The sequence below is a fragment of the Eptatretus burgeri genome, chromosome 4, assembly GCF_056783735.1.
Source record: "Eptatretus burgeri isolate ZD-2024b chromosome 4, Ebu_testis_v1, whole genome shotgun sequence".
In the NCBI taxonomy this organism is placed as follows: domain Eukaryota; kingdom Metazoa; phylum Chordata; class Myxini; order Myxiniformes; family Myxinidae; genus Eptatretus; species Eptatretus burgeri.
This window is the reverse complement of record NC_140964.1, coordinates 83528418-83554416: the sequence shown is the minus strand read 5'-3', so window position 1 is coordinate 83554416 and position 25999 is coordinate 83528418. Positions and strand designations below refer to the sequence as shown.

Below are 25999 nucleotides of genomic sequence, written 5' to 3'. Positions count from 1 at the left end.
CCCTCAGACCGGCAAGCAGCAGCTTCTTCGCTCACTGCAGATCTGGATAAAATCACAAACTGGTCCAACACGTGGAACATGTCTTTCAATCCAGACAAATCTCACACTCTCACTATGTCTCTTCGAAAGGACCGTTTACAAACCCCCCATCCACTTTCTCAACAATCCTCTGGAAGAAGTCTTTTCTTTCAAGCTTCTGGGTCTCACTATCTGCCATGACCTTTCCTGGGAAAGTCACATTTCCAACCTTGCCTCAAAAGCCAGTCGCCGACTGGGAATCCTCCGTCGTGCAAAGTCCTTCCTCGGCCCTCTTGAGCTCCTGACCACTTACAAAGCTTTTGTCCGTAGCCTGATGGAGTACTGCTCTCCCCTCTGGGCTGGTGCTCCTGCCTCCCACCTTTCTCGACTTCACGCTGTCGAAACCAGGGCTTTTAAGATCATTGGCATCTCCCGCAATGAAGCTGAGTCTTTGGGCCTCTCACTCAATCACCGCAGGTTGGTCGGTGGTCTTTCTGTCTTCTACCGACTCCTCTCCAGCCTTGCCCCCCTGCTCTCTCTGTGATTTGTCCCAACCACATTTCCACAGGTCGCTCAAGGTCCGCCAACAACCCCCTTCTGGTAAAACTACCAAAATCACGAATCACTGCTCATCTTCACTCTTTCATTCCTCTTGTTTCCCGCCTTTGGAATAAACTTCCTCACTCTATTCTTTCCCATTCTTCCCTCCAGGCTTTCAAAACAGCTGTTCACCACCACCTCTTATCTTCCCCCATCCAAATCCTCGATCTTTTCTACCCCCGATAATCCACCCAAGCCCACTTCCTTCAATTCTCCTGCTTTCCTTCCTGAAAGTCCCTTTAATGTCCATCTTCCCCTCGCCATGTTCCCCGTCCCATCCCCATCCTTCCCCATCCTTCCACAGTTCACCTGTGTCTGTTCCCCAATGTTTTGTCCCTTCCACTCCCGCCCCTCTTGTCTCATGCCTCCTTGCTGTGAGTTGTGTGTTAGCTCTCATACGAGCCTCGACCAAGGTATACAAAAAAAAAAAAAAAAAAAAAAAAAAAAATTCAATTGCCAATTTTTGTGGTGAGATTGAAAATTTGGTAAACGGGTTCATATGATATTTTGACAAACTAACTTTTATAGGCTCCACATAAAGATGTGCGGAAACTTCACAGACGTCGATATGGGTCATCCTAATATACATTTCATTGGTTGCGACAGCAGAACATATTTATTGTTTCAGTCCTAAAAAAAAAATATATATATATATATATATATATATATATATATATATATATATATATATATATATATATATATATATATATATATATATATATATCTTCTTTGATGAATCTGTCATAACTAAACTTAACTTACCATCTGGGCTGCTTCCACGCACTGTGCGGTCACACCCACATTTCTCCAATTCTCCACTGCTGCAACCGCGTGTCACCGCATGCGCCACACCTGCTGACGCAATGGCGTACACAAATGCTCCTTCCCGGGTTCCTGCAAATGTACGCACGGGTACTTTCTGTGTAGTGTAACCTAATTTGATTTACGAGCCATAGGGTTTAACTGAGCAGCACAGACCCCATAATGATTACCCCAATTGCGACATACCCCGAGCTACGTAGGTTGCTCATCAGTGCCTTGTGAACTTACAGTATCCTAATTAATTTAAGGAAAAATGAAATATGACGAAAATGTATAATCATGATTACGAGAGTGTATTTGTACACCAACGAAGTGCTTCCAAAAAATAATTCAAATCAATTGTGACCATACTCTGTGCCAAGTGTTGGTGCTGCCTTAGCAGTCTCCTGGGCTGGTGGGCACAATCCTGGACGGGTCGCCACTCCGACACAGGATACCAGCAAGCTGGCACTCATTTTGGCGACCTCTGAAGGATGACAGGCTGAGTCAACCCCACCTGGTATTACTTCAACAGCCAAGCAGGATTTGAACTCAGGATCTCAGGATCCCAAGACCACCACCCTAACCATTAAGCCAACACCAAGCATACCAACAACGTGCTTGAGGTCCATATATCCCTTGGATGCCCTGAAAGAATCCACATCTATCTCACGCTTAACCGAAGGTGCTTTTGACTACCTGACATATGCAGTGTCTACCCTCAACATATGAAAGTTCTCAGGAAACGTTCCTGTTGTCTGACCAACCAGAGTGCCATTGTACAACTGAAGCACTCACCCTGGTTGACGAGGCGACCAAAGATGTGCGGCCCACGATGTATGGTACTGCAATTCCAGCGCCTTTGCCGAAATTGGTGTTGACACTCCGTAATAGCCAAACCCGCGCCCCGTCGAACCGACTCCATCACCTCTCCATGTCTCTTACATAGCTGGAGCTGCCGCGACGTGATTCCAACGAGCTGCTCGCATCCTGCCGCCTCTACATGCACCGAGGCCAGCGATGAGAGGCGAGAGAGTGCGCTGTGCAGGCAAAGAGACGGGAGCCAAAAGTCACCCCACGTTCATAAGTAGGGAAATTGGATGGGTGCTCCGAGTGACAAAACAATGGCATACTTCGTGATGAAACTTCCTGGCTGCAAAGCACCAATCCGACAGTTAATAGTCGGGTCGGAATTCAAACCCAAACTAGACAGTTCAAAGGTAAAAGTACTACCTCTGCACCTTTCTGTTGGACTGCATCCGGATTATACCACAAAGGTGAATATTTTGGTGTCAGTTAACCGGAGTAAAGATGAACACCTCTTGGGAAGTCCAAATTCTTTCCCACAACTGGATCATTCCGTACTGCCTTCATCGGGTCTCTGCAAAACGTCCAATGCACTCACATGTCACGCATTTACGCTTACCACGTTTACTCTGCATGCAACATTAACGTGCAGGGACAAGGCCTCGTCACGACACAGCGAGTGGCTACAGGATTAGCTGAACAGCCAGGCGGACATTCATGTGCGGCTTTACTGCACAACTTGCACATGTTCTCATGTATGAAGTTATAAGACTTAAGAATACCCCGTCAATGGTCGGAATAAGTTTTTATCTTGCGATCGTCTTTGTAAATACCACATCGCTGGCCATAGTTCAGACTTTGCATCAACTCGGATACATTTTCAAAACAAAAAAATTAAGAAATTCTTAATGGAAATGAGGCTCGTCGAGGCGTTTCAATCGTATTTAAACGGAGGCCATCGATAGGTATGCACCTGTTACATCATATTGCAATTATATTATATAAATATCGAACATCTTCAATCACGATATTCGAATATGGCTGTGAATGGAGAATCAAGAAATTTGTTACTTAACCACCGCTTACAAGATAAATCGTCACATCGAGCAAGTTGTTCTTTAATGTTCAGGTGTGTCGGCCTACAAGTTTTACCATAAAGGTATATGCATGTTTTATCGCTCTGTCGTGCGGATATTTCTTTTTCCTTGAAAGAGCTCGTTTTCACGAGTTTTCTTTCATGGTTTACCCTCAGAGTGGTTATTTTGATCAAGTACTCGTTTTACTGTGCACCATGTGCAAGTGTACTTGCTCCACCGTGCAATACTTCACATACCGCATCGTGTGTGTGTGTGCGTGTGCGTGTGCGTTAGCATGTAAATGATAGTTATACAGCAGTTAGTTACATGCATCTTACTGCACGCACTGGTTTTAAACGGATGAATCATTGCGTATACAAGGGCAGCGATACCCCAAGCACATGATTCTGACGTGCATGCATCGAGGTAAACTCAAGGCAATTTACACCCCTGATTGAACGTATAATGTACAAGCGTTTGAGTGTGAGGGGTTGAAACTGAGGACCTGCTTTTCCCATGTAGTATAAATAAACACACAAACAAAACGTCAAAGAATCATGCATGGGTGCATGGAAGGGTGCGCAGTACGGATTGTGATGTAGAGCAGCACGCGGTGTGGATTATGGTGTACAGAGTGTGCACTGTGAATGGTTCTGTGTGTAAGGGAGTACAAGGAGCACATTGCGGTGTTTACAGGAGTGTGCGGTGTGTGTCTGGTGCAGATGCGATGTGTAGAGGAGCGCGCGATGCGTGGTGCATTGAGGAGTGCATGGTGTGTAGAGGAGTGCGTGGTGAAGATTGCAGTGTGTAGAGGGGTGCGTGGTGCAGATTGCGATGCGTAGAGGAATGCATGGTGCAGATTGCGATGCGGAGAGGAGTGCGTGGTGCAGATTGCAGTGCATGGAGGAGTGTGTGATGTGCAGAGGATTGTGTGGTGCATATTGCGACGCGCAGAGGAGTGCGTGTCGCAGATTGCGATGCGTAGAGGAGTGCGTGGTAAAGATTGCCATGCAGATTGTGATGCGCAGAGGAGTGCGTGGCGCAGATTGTGGTGCGCAGAGGAGTGCGTGGCGCAGATTGCGATGCGTAGAGGAGTGCGTGGTACAGATTGCCATGCAGATTGTGATGCGCAGAGGAGTGCGTGGCGCAGATTGTGGTGCGCAGAGGAGTGCATGGTATAGATTGTGATGCGCAGAGGAGTGCGTGGCGCAGATTGTGGTGCGCAGAGGAGTGCATGGTGTAGATTGTGATGCGTGGAGGAGTGTGTGGTACAGATTGCAGTGCATGGAGGAGTGTGTGGCGCGCAGATGAGTGTGTGGTGCAGAATGTGATGCGTAGAGTAGTGTGTCGTGCAGATTGTGATGCGTAGAGGAGTGCGTGGTGCAGATTGCGATGCGTAGAGGAGTGCGTGGTGCAGATTGCGATGCGTAGAGGAGTGCGTGGTGCAGATTGCGATGCGTAGAGGAGTGCGTGGTGCAGATTGCGATGCGTAGAGGAGTGCGTGGTGCAGATTGCGATGCGTAGAGGAGTGCGTGGTGCAGACTGCGATGCGTAGAGGAGTGCGTGGTGCAGATTGCGATGTGGAGAGGAGTGCGTGGTGCAGATTGTGACGCGTAGAGGAGTGCGTGGTGCAGATTGCGATGCGTAGAGGAGTGCATGGTGCAGATTTTGATGCGTAGAGGAGTGCGTGGTGCAGATTGCGATGCGTAGAGGAGTGCGTGGTGCACATTGCGATGCGTAGAGGAGTGCGTGGTGCAGATTGCGATGCGTAGAGGCGTGCGTGGTGCAGATTGCGATGCGTAGAGGAGTGCGTGGTGCAGATTGCGATGCGGAGAGGAGTGCGTGGTGCAGATTGCGATGCGTAGAGGAGTGCGTGGTGCAGATTGCGATGCGTAGAGGAGTGCGTGGTGCAGATTGCGATGCGTAGAGGAGTGCGTGGTGCAGATTGCGATGCGTAGAGGAGTGCGTGGTGCAGATTGGGATGCGTAGAGGAGTGCGTGGTGCAGATTGCGATGCGTAGAGGAGTGCGTGGTGCAGATTGCGATGCGTAGAGGAGTGCGTGATGCAGATTGCGATGCATAGAGGAGTGAGTGGTGCAGATTGGGATGCGTAGAGGAGTGTGTGGTGCAGATTGCGGTGGTGTGTGTGTGTGTGTGTGTGTGTGTGTGTGTGTGTGTGTGTGTGTGTGTGTGTGTGTGTGTGTGTGTGTGTGTGTGTGTGTGTGTGTGTGTGTGCTCTGTATAACAGAGTGCGGGGTTCGTGGTGCGGAGTAATTGGTGAATCAGCAGGTGCTCGGGGTGGGAACCTCCGTGCATTGCACTTCGTGGTCCTGTACGGATTACATAAATTACATAAACTCAGGTAAACACGGTGTAATGCACGGAATCCAATATCAACACAAGAATTGCCAAACGCGACTCGAGTTCGATCTTCCAACATGAAACTAATCTGCCTGGATGGAGCAGGTCGATAGAACTGGGTGTACAAAACGACTTCACACACAGACAGGTCGGTCGCGATGGACAACCGTGACGGTTGAACTTGAAGTAAAAGCAGAAAGCGACACGGACGGGCGGAGCACGGATTCGTGCGAGTCGATGATCGTGAACTCACAGCCAGTTACTCGGAGACACCACGGCCGCCGTGAGGAGCACAAGCAGCGTCGTCGCGGTCCGAGAGTCCTCCATGAGTGTGCGCAGGGTTCACCGTAACCACGCCGGGGAAAATGGGCTTCACAGCCTCCTTTGGCCGCGCTTTCTCACCTCCACGCTCTTTCTAATCCACGACGTTCTCAGCACACATTGCCCCCCCCCCAAGCACCGCCCCCCAGCAGGGTCCGACCTTCGACCTTTGGTAAAATGTAAATGTTCGATTTCTGTCCAACTTCCTGCAATCGGACGATGTCCCACGGGGTGTCGTGGTCTTGCGTTCTTTGGTGTCGGAAGATGTAAAGTGCAAACAATATAATGCGTCGGACACCACAGAAACGACGATGATCAGCCCTGTGATAAATATTCCGTTAAAAGGCGAGGAAGATTAATAATAATAATAATAATAATAATAATAATAATAACGTGTTAAAAGGGCAGTGAAAAGTTACAAAAAATAATCATATAAAAACAGCTTGAAAGGAAACTGCTTCTTCAGACGCTTCAGGGTTTGAAAGAAAACCGAAACGACCTCCCGCTTGTCTGCAGCAACTCGAACGCCGCTTGTGCCGAGAATTAAATAGATGAACCGAGTAGGTGATGGGCGGGGCGACGCGATGGGCGTGGAGATGGGCGGGGCGACGCGATGGGCGGGGCGACGCGATGGGCGGGGCGACGCGATGGGCGGGGCGACGCGCTCCAACCAGGAATGATAAACGTCGCTGGAGGCGCACACGGGTTCCAGCACGCTCCCGGTCCTGGTTCACCTTCTTTACAGATCCAATTTCACACTCCATCCGCCCATCTTGCGATCTTTGAATTTACAGCAACCTTCCAGCTCTCAGGACTTTGTCGCACCGCCCCCCCTTCCCCTCACAACTCCAATAACAACCTCCACGTCCACGTCGGGATCCACTGCATCTTACACGCGCCTTACGCACATGTCCAGCGAAGCGAACTCCGCGCATTGGCGCCCCTCTGATTTCCCGATAAGTCCTCAGTCATAACCCGCGAACAGGCACATGAGGATTCACCACAAGGCGATAAAATGGCTTATTGGGTTCTGAGCCTTTCCTGTCGACTCACTCAGCTTGCATATCGGTTACATACTCGTTCCGTCTTTCCGCTGGAGCATCGAATCTCAGCTCGTAAGACTTGTGTACGAGGAAATGTATCCCCAGATCAGAATTCACAATATGGAACCTTAATGTCGGCGATTTAATGTGTTGTCATCTTCCTGAGGGATCGTCGGTCAACGTTGTTTTAGTCCCAACAATTCTGCGCTCAGGAAATATCTAATGATGTCGCTCGGTCAAGTAGTGGCCGACTTTTAGTGACACGATCATGGTCAGATTTCAACAAACATCCCTATCCTGCACTGCTTCCCAAAGCTTTGGCAGAGAAAACTCGGTTGCATCCTCAACCCGATCCGTCCAGCACATACACGGCGGCCTGAAAGTCGCTTTACCCCTCCCCGGTGAAACGTTCGTGAACTGGAAGGGTATTCAGTGGAGTGCATACCTCCGCCGGAAGGGCCCAATATATTTTTGAATTATATAACAAATTATAACAAAGCTATCGGTGTACTTTCAATCTAAGACCAAAGCACATGGTCCAACAAAGTATGAACCTTGCCCTAATGTCAAGGTTCATAGTCACACAAAAACACACACACATACACACACACACACACACACACACACACACACACACACACACACACACACACACACACACACACACACACACACACACACACACACACACACGAGCATATGGGGCCAAAATGTATGGTTATACAAACTCAAACCTTCAAGGTTTTCTGTTTGGGAACCACTTGGCTGTTGACCTCTGTTGAGAGGAGACATTTCATATATTAAAGTAGCAGCAGTTTTCTCTCTGTCTGTCTGTCTGTCACACGACATCATAACGTCTGGGACACCTTGACGGTGTAGGACAGCCAGCTGACTCCAACATCCGCCATGTTTTTTTTGACCCAGTTCAGGTCGAACACATCATCAAACCTGTCATATCACAATCGCCATGCCCTACCTTTATGTTTTCCGTTCAGTGAAGCACAAACAAAGCAATGTTAAAATGATCATCAAATATCGAAAGGATAGGCATCACAGACCTCCCAATGACACAGTGCGTATAGGCTTAGGCCTCATTCCTTCGGCCTGACCTTCAGGCCGCTTCAGGTTATTTTTTTTTTTCTGGAGCAATCGTTGCATCGTTCCAGACTTCCTGTCTGGGTTTTTTCCCCCCTCTGGGAGAGTTTAAGGTTTCAACCGTGGAAGGAACGAATTCACCAAGGTTACTTAATCCAGTAATATTGTTGATGATTTGGCGGCACTTAACAGCGCTGCCGTCTCAGGGGTTATAACGCCGGCTCGTTCGGCACAGGTCTCGAGTCACGCACCTCAGATCACGATACCAAAGTACACCTGGGCCGTACCAGTTGGGGGATATAGACCCCGGATGCAGACTGGGTTTGATCAGAGACCAAGCACAGTCTGCCACAGTCCGTAACCAATTTGGTTTTACATACAAATCGAGTGATTGTTCTTCAGCGCGACACGAATAAATTCAATGCGGCAACTTTCGTATGAATCAGCCAGATTTATTGGGGACACATCAGGGAACACGACACAAGCAAAGCATTCACAACAACGTTATAATTAATCTATAACCCGCTCTTACCACGGGAGCTACGGATACGGGTTTTGAAGGGAGCCCTAGCAAAATAAACCTTAGGCCCGGACAACATGCAGACACGACAGGGAGTACTTGGTGGTGCCTCATGGACGAGAGGAAAAGTGTGTGAGGCACGAATGCGGCTCGTGACAAGCCGATGTCGTCGGATTCGAGCACCCAGCTCGAGCACGCAGCGTGGCAAGATGGCGCTCGTATTCCTATCGGCACCACTCGCGCATGCCGCATGACAAGATGGCGACGACGACGTCCTTTTGTCGGCAGCGCTCACGCACCAGCCTCAGTGCGTCCAGCCCCTGTACGGTCGACGGCACAAGAGCTAAAGATCTGGTGTGTTCCAGCTGGTTTCTCACAAGGTCCAGTATGCGAATCCAGGCCTGGCCTGTACATCGGACCAGGCCAAATCTGGGTGTTGGGCTCCGCAGGCGGATCGACGGGATCAAAAGACGTGTCGAGCTGTCCAGGGAGTAACAACAGTCAGAGGCCCGTGGCTGGACTCAGGATGAACCTGTGGATCACCTGCAGGCTGGATCCATGATCGAGGAGGAACAGCTGGCCAAGCCTCTCATAACGCAGATCGCAGACTGGCAAAAACAGTTCCTTCCTTGCCTTTTGGGGCGGGCCTTACTGACCGTCTCCGGGGACACGTGATTGGTCCATCGTTCGAGCCCGCAGCAGCTCTCCGCCAATGGGTTGCTGGCACGTCTTGCTGACTGACTGTCAGGGCGCTGGGTCGGGGCTCATTAGAAGGGGGGAAGGAAAAAGTAGGCGCCTCTCGGTGCACCACCACTGTATGAATACTGGGTTGCCTGCTACACCTCTCGACACACATGTAACGTCCGATTACCAAACAACCTGGCTAAACATGCATTTAAGGGGGGATCTGAGCTAATCCTATATTTAATAACCCACTAAGGGCCCATTTCCGCAACTATATAACTTTCGTCGGAATAATAAGAAGAATAATAATGTGATGTTAATAATAATACCAACTATAATCATAACTGCAATGTCTTTGTCATGATTGCAAAGTTACTTGAGTGAAGCAGTGTATGACTCATGATTCAATCACTATCATGTGTTGTCTGTGGTTGCTGGTTGCATTATTTTCTGGGGACACAGCTGTGCTACTGATGCAGTGCCCTCCATTACTACGACTACTCATTTCACCAACCTCAGAATGATGACAGACTGAGTCAACTCCACCTGGTGTTAATTCAACAATCGACTGGGACTCAAACTCAAGACCCTAAGATCTTAAGCCAGCCACCTAACCTAACCTAACCTAACTTGATGGTGCGGATGAAGGAAGTCAAAAACGACTCGAGATTATGCTGATTGGTTGTTGCAACTGGGCGAGGGGCGCATCCCTGCTGTGGAGGGTAACCCTTACGATGATGTAATTGCATTACCGCTTGCTCTTTGAGTGAACTCGGAAGATGACATCAACCATGCATATGCTGGACTTGAAGAACGTCCAATCATACAAATTCTGAGTGTTTGGCTTCACGTGCGATGATTTTCACCACAACGAATAACATGGTTGATCTTCTCAACAGTAAGATCATTGACCGCCTGCGGGGTGACACTTCCATCTTCAAAAGTGTCGAATCTTTGGCCAATCATAACCTATCTGCCCTTGATTCACCTGAGTTTCTTAACTCCCTCAATCTTTGAGGTGTGCCACCGCACGAGATGTCCTTGAAGGTTAACACTCCGATCACGCTGATGCGAAAGCTCAATACTCACAATGGCCACTGTGACGGAACAAGTTACACCTTAACCAAGGCCACTGATTGTCTTCTTGCGGATGCTCGGTGGTGAACGTACCGGGTCTATTCTCCTTTACCCTAGAATTCTTATTTCTCCATCTGACATGGATCTTACTTTCTAACTTATGCCGCCCTCTACGATGACTATCAACACAAGCCGGGGCCAGAGCCTGCGTTGGTGTAGATTCCTGCTTCCCAGCAGTGTGTTTTTTTACACATGGACAGATGTACATTGCAGCGAGTAGAGCAGGAGACCCACTTGATCTGCACATCTTTGCCAACCAGAATGAATTCCAGATAAGGAGAGGGACTGAACATGCTGCAGGCCGACGACCCCGCAACGTTGTGTAGAGTAAGATCGCATAAACTCAGGGGCAGATCCACAGTGACATTTGGAGGGTTAACAACTCCCAATAAAATATTGCTCTTTAAAGCTTAAAATGGATTAATTCGGCTCAGTAAACCAAATCTTCTATAGTTAATTACAACAAACAGGATATACATTAAAAAATGAATTATCAGTGGCCCCCATCCCCCTTGATCCGCCACTGAAATAAAACGTTTTAAAAAAATTTTTTTTGATTATAATCACTATTGTTAGCCATCACAAAGTATAAACTATGCCAATACAAACAAAGGCGATGCCCCCACGAACGCGAATTCTCAACGTTTGTTTGAGTGAGATGTATAAATCAACTCTTCTTTTTTTTTTCCTTGATTGTCACTTTCATTTTGCAATAATTTCTCATTTATTTTCACTTCATCATCTGATATTTGAGAACAGAAAACAAATTAATAACATTATTTTTCGCAATAAGTTTGTGGATGACAAAAATTATAGCTGGGTCGTTAGCAGTAAACAAAAACTTATTGGTTTGAGCATACAGCACTCCGTTACCCATATACCGCCCAAATAAAGGCAAGGTTTTCTTCTGCAGGTCCCTGCTAGTTTTATATTAAAGCCCCACGTCCAAAGTACACAGTTCAACAAGGCTCGTCAAACTTATCATGTATATGCATGCACTTCAGCCAAAGCCTGTGGCCGAACAAAAACAGACTCTCGACCACGGTTCCAGAATGCACGGTTATGTCATAACTTCGAATAGCAGAGGGAGTGGTGATCAGATTCAGGAAAGTATTGACACTGTATAGATTGGGAAAAATATTGGCAGATGGAATTAAACCTGAGCAAGTGTACGGTGTTGGGAATGGGAAAGAACAATGAAAATAGAGATTATGGGATGCAAGGGGTAATTTTGGAACATGTCACACAGGAGAAGGTTCTGGGGGTGGTAATAGATATGGGAGGTAAGCAGGTATCATAGTGCCAGGCAGCCATAGGAAAAGCAAATCGGGTTTTAGGTTGTATTCGGAGGGGGATCATTTATAAATCAAAAGAGGTGGTTTTAACATTGTACAGGAATTTAGTGAGGGCCTCATCGAGAATATTGTGTGCAGTTTTGGTCACCGCAACTCAGACAGGTCACAGACACCATAGAAAGGCTGGGTTCAGCGCAGGGCTACCAGATTGATTCTGGGCCGAGCTACATTCAGCGATGTGGAGCGGCTGAAGGAGACGGGGCTTTATACACTGGAAAGGAGGTGGTTACGAGGAGATATGATAGAGATGTTTATGATAATGAAGGGTATTGATAAAATAAGTGCAGATAAATTATTCAACAGAGTACACAGTGATAGGACAAGGGTCCATAGCCTGAGAGTAAAGAAGATGAGAGTTAAGATGGTAGTAAGGCAGGGGACTTTTACTCAGAGAATAGTTAATGCATGGAATGGTCTCCCTGGAAAGATAGTGGCAACAGAAACAGTGGATAAGTTTAAATTGGAATTGGATAGGTACCTGTAACATTTGGAGATTGGGAGTTAGAGGGATTTTGGCAGGACTTTTCGGTAGCTTGAGCATTGATGGGTGATTGTGTGCATCTGGGTGGAGTGTTGTTTGTGGGGGTCTTGTCAAGGGGTGCTGTGTGTCTTTTTTACCCAAGACAGCTTCGTCCATGCCACCTCCCCTGGAAAGAAAAACACAAATGACAAAAAAACAGAAAAAAATACAATAAAAAACCACAAAAAAGCCCCAAAATAAACACACACACAAAAAAACACATTTTGCATTTTTCTTTTTTTGGTCTGGTGTTGACAGATAGGTCTGGTGTTGATGTGGTGCAGGCATGATGGGCCGAATGGCCTCCACCTGTGTCTAAATTCCTTGTGTATGCTTGTGAAACTTTTATCATTTGGCCATTCACTGCCAAGAGTGCAGTAACTGCAAAAGGTGAACTGACATGCCATCCTGTGAGAGAGTATATATCTCTTGCACCTCTTGACAACTGAATTGCTGTACAGTGTCCATGAACCCCTGTGCCACACCAGCACTTGTGTGTTTTATGCATATCTCCTCCCTTCATTATTCTTGCCCATATTTAGCATTCTGACTGCAATTTAAAGTTCCTATTCACTGGCAATGAGTACCTAAAGTGCATGGATGTGTGGCAGGCATCCCCTGTTGGTCTGGAGCCCTACTTCAAGTGAGGCATGGCACAGCAGTCCACGGTCAACTTTCCATTCCTTTAAGGCTGGTTAGTTAATTGACATTTGTACATAACTGGCCATTATCCACATGCATCACTTTTGTTATTATTACAAGTCCAGCTTGTAAATCTCTTGAGCATTTGCTTTGTAAGTTAATTCCTTGTGTAGAATGAAATGCTTCTTATGCAAGAGAAAGGCCAACATTTAAGATGCACAAAAGAAACATCTTCTTCAAGGCATACTTATCCTTGCCGTGGATTTCGTGAAATCCATGTTGTTCTCTTTACCGGAACTGGGAGAACTCTATCGGTGATGTTGAGAAGCACCAGGAGCACATCATGGAGCACGTGCCATGGCGCCTCTGATTGAGCATGCTCCAGAACCCTTGAAAGTTGGTGCATGAACCCATCATGCCCTGGGTGTTTTCAAAGTAATGCAGCAGTAACAACCATGAGCATGATGTTAGCATAACCCTAACAGGCAGAATGAAAGTGGCTGAGACAACAAGCAATACAGCACTTTCAAAATGATGTTGGAATGCTAAATGAGGCCTTTTGCGGATGTGCTGTGTGTGTTTACAGTGATTCGGTTCGGCTCACAGGGTACTTAACATGACGCTGCTGGCACAAAATATGTAATTCTAATCTTCTTCTAACCATAATTTTCAACATTTAGATGATAGAATGGCAATTTCAAAATGGTTAACCACAATTGTTGTGTCCCTGAATGAAAATGGGAACTCACGAGAATTTTGGATATACGAGAAATACGCATGGATGATAGGAGTCGGGTTCCTATCATTTCCTGGTAATACATTTAGTGAGTGATGGCAGTGATTTCAACACACACACACACACACACACACACACACACACACACACACACACGCTTCTGCTTTTACCAATGAATGCAAAATTGTTGGACAATTTATCTTGTGGCCCCAGAACCAAACAAAAAATATTGCCTTGAAAAGACACTCACAGCCCAAACAACTTCCACTCCAATCTCCCCCGACCCTCCTCCCAAATATTATTAATACTGAATATTATCATTTTAAACCAACACTGTGCATTGATAAGCCCCAGATATGATCTTCCCATCAGTGTTAAGAAGCACGAAAGTTTGGTCAAAACATACACATCTACGAACCTTCGGCCTTTCACGGGCCCACATTGTCGAGTTTCTGTAATAGGAACTGCAACATATCAAGTTTTTGGACAAGTTGATCAGGCAGTTCTATAACTGTTTCATTGTAGAAGCACAACCCTTTCGCACAAGTATGTGTACAAGTACTTTTGTCTTTATATTTTTGGTATACCTTGTCGAGGCTCGTATGAGAGCGAACACACAACGCTCGGCAAGGGGGCATGAGACAAGAGGGACGGGAGTGGGAAGGACAAAACAGTGAGGAACAGAGACATTAGGAGTTCTGTGGAAGGGAGAGGGATGGGGTGTGGAACATGGGGACATTACAGGGACTTTCAGGAAGGAAAACAGGGAATTGAAGGAGGTGGGCTTGGGTGGATTATCGGGGATAGAAAAGATCGAGGATTTGGATGGGGGATGATAAGAGGTGGTGGTGAACAGCTGATTTGAAGGCCTGGAGGGAAGAATGGGATTGAATAGAGTGAGGGAGTTTATTCCAAATGCGGGGAAAAAAGAGGAATGAAAGAGTGAAGGTGAGCAGTGATTCGTCATTTTGGTAGTTTTACCAGAAGGGGTTTTGGTGGACCTTGAGCGCCCTGCGGAAATGTGGTGGGGACAAATTGCAGTGAGAGCGGGGGGGGGGGGGTGGTGGGTGAGGCTGGAGAGGAGACGGTAGAAGACAGAAAGATCACCGACCAGCCTGCGGTGAGAGAGTGAGAGGCCCGAAGACTCAGCCTCATTGCGGGAGATGCCAATGATCTGAAATACCTTGGTTTCCACAGCATGAAGCCGAGAAAGGTGAGAGGTAGGAGCACCAGCCCAGAGGGGAGAGCAGTATTCTATCAGGTTGTGGACGAAAGCTTTGTAAGTGGTCAGGAGCTCAGGTGGGCCGAGGAAGGACTTTGCATGACGGAGGATTCCCAGTCGGCGACTGGCTTTGGAGGCGAGGTTTGAAATGTGGCTTTCCCAGGAAAGGTCATGGCAGATAGTGAGACCAAGAAGCTTGAAAGAAAGGACTTCTTCCAGAGGATTGTTGAGAAAGTGGATGGGGGGGGGGAGGGTTCTATACAGTCCTTTCAGAGAGACATAGTGAGAGTGAGATTTGTCTGGATTGAAAGACATGTTACACGTGTTGGACCAGTTTGTGATTTTACTCAGATCTGCAGTGAGCTAAGAAGCTGCTGCTTGCCGATCTGAGGGATGACAGATGGTACGGCAGAGGGTGGAGTCATCAGCAAAGAGATATAGAGGATTTTCCAGAGAGTCGGAGAGATCATTGATGAAAACCAGAAAAAGAACAGGGCCCAGAACGCTACCTTGAGGAACTCCTATCTAGCCTGGACAGGTAGAGGGGATGAAAGAACTCCATTTAGGGCCACACGTTGACTGCAACAGGAGAGGAAGTCTGCGAGCCATGAATGGAGATGGCCTTAGATACCATAGGAAGAGAGGTTGGTGAGCAGGCCAGGGTGCCAGACCGTGTCAAAAGCATGTGATATGTCTCGGGATATGGCTCTGATTTCATGTCCAGCATTGAGGACCTCCATCCATTGTTGGGAGAGTGGAAGCAGCATATCCAGGGTAGAGTGACCTGGTCTGAAAACAAATTGAAGATTGGAAATCAAGCCATTGGAGAAGAGGAAGGATTTCATGTCTGAAGCAATGATGGATTCAATAACCTTGCTGATGATTGGCAGAAGGCTGATTGGTCTGCATTTGCAGGGATCTGTTTTCGTACCTTTTTTATGCAGGGCAGTAATGTTTGCTGATTTCCAAGCAGATGACAGATGACCTTGAGCAAATGAGAGGGTGAATAGAACAGAGAGAGGGTGAGCAAGAGCAGAAGAGGAGGTTTTTAGGACAAGTGGGCTGATGCCGTCTGGACCGGTTGCAGAATCTGAGTTGAAGTTTGACAGCAAGCTCTCCACCTTGTCAGGAGAAAAGGACACAGAGTCCAGGGACAGTTGGGTGCGACTGGGTAAGGTGGGTCGAGAAAGCGATGGGTATTGGACACAAGATTTAGCTGCAAACACCGAGTTTAGGCATTCAGCCTTTTCACGTGCGGTATCAGCAGTGCTGCCATTTGAGGTAAGGGAGGGGATGGAGGGGGAACATACACCAGAAACAGATTTGATTAGATGCCACCAGGATTTTGAGGAGGGAGAGAGGTTTGAGAGTTTGGACTTGAGCCTTGAAAGATGTTGTTTTCTGGCTCTCCTGAGGGGTAGATACACACTTGTTCCAAGCTTTATGGAAGGAGCTGAGATTACCCTCAGTTGGGTTTGCTTTCCATGAGGCAAGGTAAGTTCTTTCAGGACAACTGCCTCGCCACAAGCTTCAGCAAACCAAGGGCGGGAGGAAAGGGTAAGACAACTGAAGACGAGAGGGGATAAATCTGTGCATGAGGGAGAGCAAGTTTCTTTGAAAGAATTCCCAGGATGAGTTGATGTTGGAGAAAGTAGCAATAGGAGACCAGTCTATAAGTTTGGTAGCTGCTTGGAGACCCTGCCAGTCGGCTTGAGTGAAATGCCAGACTCGATGGCATTGAGGTGGTTCTCTGATAACAGCCAGAGAGATGTCCACTTTGACAAGGATGTGGTCAGAAGAACCGATTGGTGCAGAGGAAGAGCAGCAGATATTGTCAGGGAAATTTGTCAAAATCAGATCCAGAAGAGATGGAGTACCATTGGTTGAGATCCGGGTCGGGAAGTTGACCGATTGAGTCAGTCCCAATGAGTCGCAGAAAGCTTTTGCTGAAGTGCCATGACAGGTGAGAGAGGTACCCACACCTAGCCAACTGGCATGATGACAACTGAAGTCACCACCTATGAAGAAGAGAGAGTTTGGATGAGAAGATAGAAGTTAGTCCATGTTTCCGGATAGTGAGGTGTACATGGAGTCGTCACTGTTTGATGGACGGTACAGTACACATATAAACACGAGGTGGGAGTGGAGGGGAAGCCGTAGCCAGAGGTATTCCTGGGGGTGTGGGGGAGTGAGGGCAGTGCAAGGAGAGTGAGGAATAGAGGCTTTGATGAAGAGAGCAACACCTCCACCAGGACGAGGCTCAGGTCTGTCATACCGGAGGAGGGAGTAACCAGGGAGAGATACTTGGAAGTCAGACACATCTTGAGGGAGGAAAGTTTGTTAGGCAGATTATGTCTGGTGTGTCAGTGGCAACCTGTATGGAAAGACCTGAAAGGTTTGAGCGAAGGCCGCAGACATTTGAGGTCCACACTGTTAATGAAGAGGGAGGGGATGAGGCTTTGGGTGCAGGGGGTGGGAGGGGAGGGGAGGGTGGGACAAATGATGAGGGGGGGAGGTAAGGAGGGTTGTTGAAGGAGTGTGGGGGATTGTAGAATAGCTTGGGGAGGGGGCTGTGTGAGGAGGAGAAAAGGCTCTGTGGTGCTGGGGGAGAGGGGGACAAGAGAGGGGAAGAAGGCAGTTGAGGATTTGAGGAGGTGGAATGAAGAGATGGAGGTGAGAGGGCAGTGGAGGGAGGAAGCTTGGTGGATGAGACTGGGGGGGGGGAAACTTTGAGAAGGATGAGTGAGGGGGGTGAATGGTGGGAGAAAGGTGAGGGGGGAGTTTTTGAGAGAGGTGAGAGGGAGGCTTGGAGGGAGAAGAGTGTGATGGTTGCTTTGAGAGTGAGGGGTGAGAGGGGTGAGTTGGCACTGAAATTGGAAAAAAAAAGAATGGTTTATGGAAAGCGAACATTAATAGCAAACTGGAGTTTTAAAAGTTTTAGGTCAGAGATGTGATTAAAGACATTTCTTGATGGATGCAATAAAGGTGAATTCAGAGAATGGAGAGAAGAAACGCTGTAACAGTTGGATTTTTTTAGGCAAGGTATGAAGGAAAGTTCGAATTGAGAGCAGTCTGTTTAAATAGTAGAAGAGTAGTGCATTATGATACAGTAAAGAGTACCACACGTGTGAAAGAGGAAGATGAAGCATTATAAGAGATCGTTTTTATTATGATTATTATTATTATTATTGTTTGAGAGAGTTTTCATCAGATTAGGTCATGGAAGTGTTGTAGAAAAAATTGAGAGGTGAATGGTGAAATAGGATCGGTAAACGCAGGGGGTGTAAAAGATCACATGGTTACAGGAGAAGCAATTGGCTATGGGAGATGTATCGTCAAAAGTGAAATTATTTATTTTAAATAAGGATTGCGTAACATTCGGAAAAGGGAAGGTTGAAGTAAAATAAGGCTTCTTCGAAAAAAAAATGTTTGTTAGTCATTGCATTCCACAATCCTTATGAAATATTGTTATGGATTCGACGGTGGCGGGATTCACACCCTCCTCTTGACAGCCAAATGTTGAAGATTCGGCGTCACTTAACAGCACCGCCATCTCCGGGGTTACAACGCCAGCTAGTTCGGCAGAGGTCTCAGGTCACGTACCTCAGATCACAATACCAAAGTACACCTGGGCCTTACCAGTTGGGGATATAGACCCCGGCTACAGACTGGATTTGTCAGAGACCGAGCGAAGTCTGCCAGTCCGTAGCCCCTTTGGTTTTAAATACAAATCGAGCGGACTATTCCTTAGCACAGCACAAATAAACTCAAGGCGGAAACTTTCATATGAATCAGCCAGATTTATTGGGGACACATCGGAGAAACACAACACAAGCAAAGCATTCACAAACGTTATCATTCATCTATAACCCACTCTTAACTAGGGAGCTACGGATAAGGGTTTCGAAGGGGGCCCTAGCGAAATAAACCTTAGACAGCATGCAGACAAGACACGGAGTACTTGGTAGTGCCTCATGGACGAGAGGAAAAGCTGGAAGGCACGAATGCAGCTCGTGAGAAGCCGATGTCAACGGATTTGAGTGCCCAAGCTCGAGCATGAAGCGTGGCAAGATGGCGCTCGTACTCCTTTTCCTGGCAACGCTCGCGCATGCCGCGGCGCCTCCAGTCCCCGTAAGGTCGATGGCACAAGAGCGAAAGATCTATGGTGTGTTCCAGCTGGTTTCTCACAGGGTCCAGTATACAAATCCAGGCCTGGCCTGTTCACCAGATCAGGCCAAATCGGGGTGTTGGGCTCCGCAGGCGGATCGATGGGATCACAAGACGTGTCGAGCCGTGCAGTGAGTAAGGACAGTCAGAGGCTCCGTGACTGCACTCCAGATGAACCTGTCGATGACCTCCTCATAAAGTCGATTGCCTACTCACACAAGCCGTTCCCAGACCGACAAAGCAGCCAGTTCCTTTCGGGGCAGGCCTTTCTCACGAAGCCGATCGCAGACTCCCACTAACAGATTCTCCCTTGCCTTCTTGGGGCTCGCTCTTCTCACAAAAGCAGATCCCAGACTCACAAAGCAGCCAGTTCCTTTTGCCTTTTTGGGGCGGGCCTTACGGACCGCCTCCGGGGACCCGTGATTGGTCCATCGCTCGAGACTGCAGCGGCTCTCTACAATGGGTTGCCGGCACGTCTTGACTGACTGTCAGAGCACCAGGTGGGGGCTAGTTAGGAGGGGGGGAAGGAAGAAGAAGCGCCTCTCGGTACACCACCACCGTATGAACACTGGACAGCCTGCTACACCTTCCGACACACATGTAACATCCGATTACCAAACAACCTGGCTAAACATGCATTTAAGGGGGATATGGACTAATCCTATATTTAGTAACCCACTAAGGGCCCATTTCCGCAACAATATGTCTAGGCCGCCCTGATTTACTTTGTTACTAGTAGTGGGGCAACTTCGCATAACAATTGTGCATTTTATGAGGAAAGCACCAAATTTGGCACACTAGTCGCCTATCATATTATGAACAGATTTGGATATTGGGCCATCTCAAAATTGCTGATGGCAGTGGAAAATGGCTGCCACAGCCATCAGCGGCTGAATTTGAGATGGCCCAATATCCAAATCTGTTCATAATATGTTCGGCTACGAGTGTGCCAAATTTGGTGCTTTCCTCACAAAATGCACAATTGTTATGCTAAGTTGCCCCACTTGTGGGGCAACTTAGCTAAATATAGCATAACAATTGTGCATTTTGTGAGGAAAGCACCAAAAGCAATTTAGGGCCTGCGGTCACCTTGCGGGCACCTTGAGGCTACCTTGCGTCTGCCTTGAAAATTAAATGGCCACCACAGGGATGCCCTAAGCTCACCGTGCGACATCAAATCAAAGATCGTACGGCACCTCCACGTTTTCGGTCTCCACAATTTCTAAATACCCCGTGCAGCTCCCCGAAAAATAAAAACATATGTGACTGCTACATTGTGTGACCGTGGAAATACTGCGGCCGCCATATAATTGCTGGTGGCCGTAGATTTTGGAGACCCCACGGCCACCGTGGCAAATGTGACTAAGGCCTAAGAGAGCTCTGCGTTGTTCTTCTTCTTCTTCTACTTCTTCTTCTGGTGAAGACAAAACCTTTATGACGCGGCTCTTGGACACATTTGTCCTTGTTTTTATGCGCGAGCAAATCTTTTGTAAAGTATATATTTATCCCCACACTTTAAAAAAAATGGGAGAATATTGTAATTGGCTCCATCTGTCCGTCCGTCTAGTTTGTCATCTCCTCCTAAACGGTAGTGCAGAAATTCACCAAAATTGGTGGTTATGATCACCACATAGAAAGAATGTGCAAGAGCAGTATCATTTTGGCCCCACCCCCTGGAGCTATGTGGTGAGGTTAAAAGGTCAAATACCAAAAATAACATTTCGGGCACATTTTAAAATATTTTATCATGAAATATTGTATGTTGTTGCGGGCCGGGGTCTGGTGGCGAGAACGACCACTAGGTGGGGGAAGTTACGTCGTCTCCCACCAGACTTCCGGAATTGTAGGCCATTGCTCACGGATATTTCCGTGACGCAGCGGGTCGCTTAACCGACAGTGGACGCCAATACCTGAACCACGTAGCATAGGGTCTTCTTGTCTGGAACCAAGTTACCTAATTAACCACGCGGTTTCGACTACTGGGGAACCACGCCCTCGGTACGCCTTGCCCGAACCGGATCACTCTAACAACTACGGTGGGGTACCAACTACCAACTCCGGATCGGATGCAGCCAAGCGGAACTGCCGAGGACGTACAGGCTAGAATGAACAGATTATCGGGGATAAAGACCCGGCTAAACTTAGATCCAAACCATGCTGGACCAATGAAGGAAAAGACAAAAACGAACTGGGAACATTTCTACAATAATTTATTTACACTAAGCGAGGAAAAACATGTGGTACAGGAACAGGTTTATTGGTGTGTTATGCAGGGGACAGAAGAGAGAGAGAGACGCAGTGCAACAATTTTACAGCAACTTATAAAAGAGGACACAGAGCAGACTTATCACGAGAATAATAAAGGCAAGATTTACAATGACCAAATAACTTATACAATGCTACTTATAAGACAGGCACCACACACTCAGACACACACTCAGACAAAATAAACTCAGTTGAATGGCAAAGGACCTTTGCAGCCACGGAGGGAGGGAGCTGAGGTCACAGTTCTTTTGGTACCTGAACGTTCCGAGGGAAGGGATGCTCCGTGGTGCGGCCCCCGACAGAGATCGTGCAGCTTGGCCCACAGCTGCACGTGTGGAGACCGTGTCTGCGAAGGAGCCCGGGTGGAGAGCGTGGAGTCCAAGGTAGAACGGGGCAGCAGACAGGACCCAACGAGAGACCCGGTCAAGGTCGGGTGTACTTGGACCAGCACAACAGACGGGCCGCCGAGGCGAGACGTGGGCAGGCCCTCCATAATCACGACCTTCCTTCTTCAACCAACAACCAAGGGACAAACTCAACTAACGACCTTCCTTCCTTCTTTGCAACCAGCCAACGAACCCACCGAACTCTCTCACTCAACCAACAACGAACTCTCCGACTCTCTCACTACCAACCAATGAACTCTCCGACTCTCTCAGCACCCTACTCTGAGGATGGTGTCATAATTTATAGATCCCTAAGGTTGGGGAGGGGCCTTGGTGAAGCTGACGTCACCGTCCGCCCTGATTGGACAGGGCCTTCATGGGGTCCGCCCTTTCTGGGCGGGATTTCAGCCAGGCCGGGAAATCCCGCCCACTCCACGAGTGTTTGAGGAAGGTGGATGGTGGTACAACCAAGATTGAATTGGAACATTTGGGGAAGCCGAAAAGGAACTGCGGACGTGAAGATTCTGCCTTGGAACGAACCTCCAGAGACAGCAGACGGACAATGGTGCGGTGTGGCTAGCGAACTGAGGGCTGCAAGCGCTTTGGTACAGTGGATCGTAATGGAGGGGATATAAAGATTTATTAATCTAAGTAAAAAAACCACGCAACGCATCCCCTTTTGCTTTCCCACTACACACAAGGAGGGGTTCTATCTGCACATATACTTAATGGCATAACTAACTTTGGGACAACTGTATGTTTGTATGCATACGGTTCCTAGAACCGTAACAATATGCAATTAACATTGGGGGACACATTAAATATGTAACGATTTTGTGGCTTTGATCCCTGGTTTATGCCCCAGGGGTGGGGACTTGGAGTGACAGGTGTCAAAACAAAATACAAAATAAAAAACTGCCTATCGAAAGTTTACACCCCTTTCAAAAATTCCACCTTTTGTTGCCTTATTGCCTGGAATTAAATTGCATTAAATCAGACTTTTTTTTCCACCTTCATTTACACATCGTAACCCACAACTTCCAAGTGAAAAACAAATTCTAGGAATTTCAGAAAATTTAATAAAAATATAAAACTAGAATATCTTGGTTGGATAAGTGTCCACCCCCCTTATAATAGTAATTGTAAATTTGCCCAGGTGTAACCAATTACCTTCAAAATCACACACAAAGTTAATTGCCCTTTATCAGTGTTAAATTGTAGTGATTGTGATTATTTCGGAATAAAATCAGCTGTTCCTGTAGTTTTCCTCTGCTGGGTAGTACATGTCACAGCAAAGACAACCATGAGCACCAAGGAGTTTTCAAAAGACCTCCAGGATAAAGTTGTGGAAAGGCACAGATCAGGGGATGGGTATAAAAAATATTTCAAATGCCTTGAATATCCTTTGCAGCACAATCAAGACAATCATTAAGAAGTGGAAGGTGTATGGTACTACCAATACCCTGCCTAGATAAGGCCATCCCTCCAAACTGGAAGACCAAGCAAGGAGCAGACTGATCAGAGAGGCCACCAAGAGGCCAATGGCAACTTTGAAAGGGCTACATGCCTTTATGGCAAAGACTGGTCACTGTGTGCATGTGACAACAATATCCCAAGCACTCCACAAGTCTGGCCTGCATGGTAGGGTGGCAAGAAGGAAGCCATTACTCAAAAAAGCCCACCTTGAGGCCCATTTAAGGTATGCAAAAAACTTCTCAGGAGATTCTGAAGTCATGTGGCAAAAGTTTTGTGGTCTGACGAAACCAAGATGGAACTATTTGGCCTAAATGCAAAATGTTAGATTTGGCGCAAACCCAACACAGCACATCACCCAAAGAACACCATCCCTACTGTGAAGCATGTGGTAGCATCATGTTATGGGGATGTTTCTCATCAGCATGGACTGGGGAACTTGTCAGGATACAAGGGAAAATGAATGGAGCAAAATACAGAAAAATCCTAAGGAAAATCTGCTGCGCTCTGCAAGAAAGCTGAAATTAGGATGGAAGTTCACCTTTCGATGTGTAAATAAAGGTGGAAAAAGTCTGATTAAATGCAATTTAATTCCAGCCTATAAGGCAACAAAAGGTGAAAAATTTGAAAGGGGGTGTTGACTTTCTTTTGGCACGGTATGTTTTTAACTCAAAATTTGATATTGGGTCATTCCTGATGGACCTTTTTGCCATCTATCAACTTTGCTTTCGGTGGGAAGTGTGCTGATTGGTGATGGAGTGCCATCGACTTCACTCTAGTTTGTTGTATTAATATATTCACGTGTTCATTTAAGGCCTAATGGGCCATACATTTATTATGGCCCCTAAGATGATTATGATGATGATGATAGTACTAATTATTAGTCTTGTTGAATTGAATATTTGTTTATTCAAATGGTCAGTATAATTATAAATGCTTTAAAAAGAAACTAAACTATATAAGATAGGTTATTGTGGATTTTTATTAAACATGTACTGCATTTACAGTGATTTACCTTCTTCTGGTGAAACTTCCAGAATCACTGCTCACCTCCACTCATTGGTTCTTCTTTTGCCCACCCATGGAACCAAATTCCTCAGTCATTAAATCTCATTTTTCATTCCAAGGCTTCAATACAGCTGCCCACCACCATCTCAGGTCATCCCCATCCACAACCCATGATCTTCCCTACCCCCATCAACCCTCCCCAAGCCCACCTCTTTCCAGTTTCCAGTTTTGCCTTCCACTTTTGTGAATTGAGAGTTTGAGGCGGTATTCATATTCTTCACTCTGTGTCCTCCCCTTGTCCTCATTCTTCCTTACATCCCATATTTCTCTGTCTCCGTCTATTTCGTCTCTCAACCATGGTGTTGGTGTCTTTCCACCCCCCACCCCCACCTCCCTTGCTTCTGTTCCTTTTGTTCTGTTAAGTCCTGATCCTTTCTGTTGTCTAGGTCCTTCATGAGCCTCAACACTGTGCAATTAAAAAAAAAAGTTCCTTTCTAACTGTTTTTGACAGCTCAATATAATAACCCAAATGTAACAATATTTGTGTCACTTTATGAATGCGAAATCCATGCTAAATTTAAACTTCCTTTAACTTCGTGTTCTTGTCCAACACACACACACACACACACACACACACACACACACACACACACACACACACACACACACACACACACACACACACACACACACACACACACACACACACACACACGCACACACACACAGCAAAATAGTGAAACCTGAGAGAAAGGTTTCATGAGTGAGACAGACTCTGTATTACTCGAATAGATAATCCATCACATTGCGAGTCTTGGCTTCCCACGCTTCATGCCTGTAAAACCGTCACTGTTCCGTTGATTTATTATCCGAGGGCACAGCTCGTAGGATGTCCAGCCAGGTCCACCACACATTGGCCTCATGGTTAATGAGGGAAACTGAGTGTCTGTGGTGACGCACGTGAGATGCTTATTGAATGTAATATATATATATATATATATATATATATATATATATATATATATATATATATATATATATACATAAATATATATACATAAATATATATATATATATATATATACATATATATATATATATATATATATATACATAAATATATATATATATATATATATATATATATATATATATATATATATATATATACACATATACACATACACACACGTAATAAAATAACACATTTAGTATATTAAACATAAGGACAAACCGATAAGAAAATTCACAAGAGATAAAACTTTTTCCTAAATCACATGACTTTTGAGCCTAAATGGAAAACGAAGGACAAGAGAAGGTAAATTCAATTTTTTGAATTAATAAGAAGCAAAATTGTTTCATTAATTGTAATCGATGAGACTAAACAGTTAATCGAAGTTAAACGATTCTAAATTAATGTTTAAATCTGGAGTTTGGAGGGTCATCAAATATATTATGTACAGCATTGGAAAAATAATTGAAACAGAGGAAAAAGTGGGTATAAAATGCAAATATCATATGATAGAATAACATCTCATGTGTAACAAGAATGGCACTCGGTAGTGCGCATACCTCTGACAGGTGAGCAGTTCACGTTTTGTATTCCACTCATGGGCTGGATCCGAACCAAAATCAAATCCGCTTCTTCTTGACACCAATCCAACTCCTCCATCTTGTTTTGTCATAACTCATCCATAACTTTTTGAGATATCGTAATATATTTAGTTTTTGGCCCTGTCAATTTTAGAAATTCAGCCCGT

The 25999-nt window shown here is 46.3% G+C and overlaps 1 protein-coding gene across 5 annotated transcripts in view; it reads right to left on the bottom strand.

Annotated features, from left to right (window-relative positions):
* Positions 1-25999, bottom strand: part of WNT4 (Wnt family member 4) — a 180635-nt gene that overhangs the window by 110156 nt on the left and 44480 nt on the right. The window contains exons 5-7 of one of the 5 annotated variants that reach the window (XM_085879081.1): positions 12299-12467; positions 2221-2462; positions 1384-1515 (exon numbers count right to left, since the gene is read on the bottom strand). In XM_085879081.1, the coding sequence (XP_085735207.1) occupies positions 1384-1515; positions 2221-2347 (259 nt within the window). In that variant the 5' untranslated portion in view covers positions 2348-2462; positions 12299-12467. Of the gene's footprint in view, positions 1-1383; positions 1516-2220; positions 2804-5918; positions 6521-12298; positions 12468-25999 lie in introns of those variants that run through there. The other 4 variants (XM_085879080.1, XM_085879078.1, XM_085879079.1 and 1 more) reach the window with 4 other exon arrangements.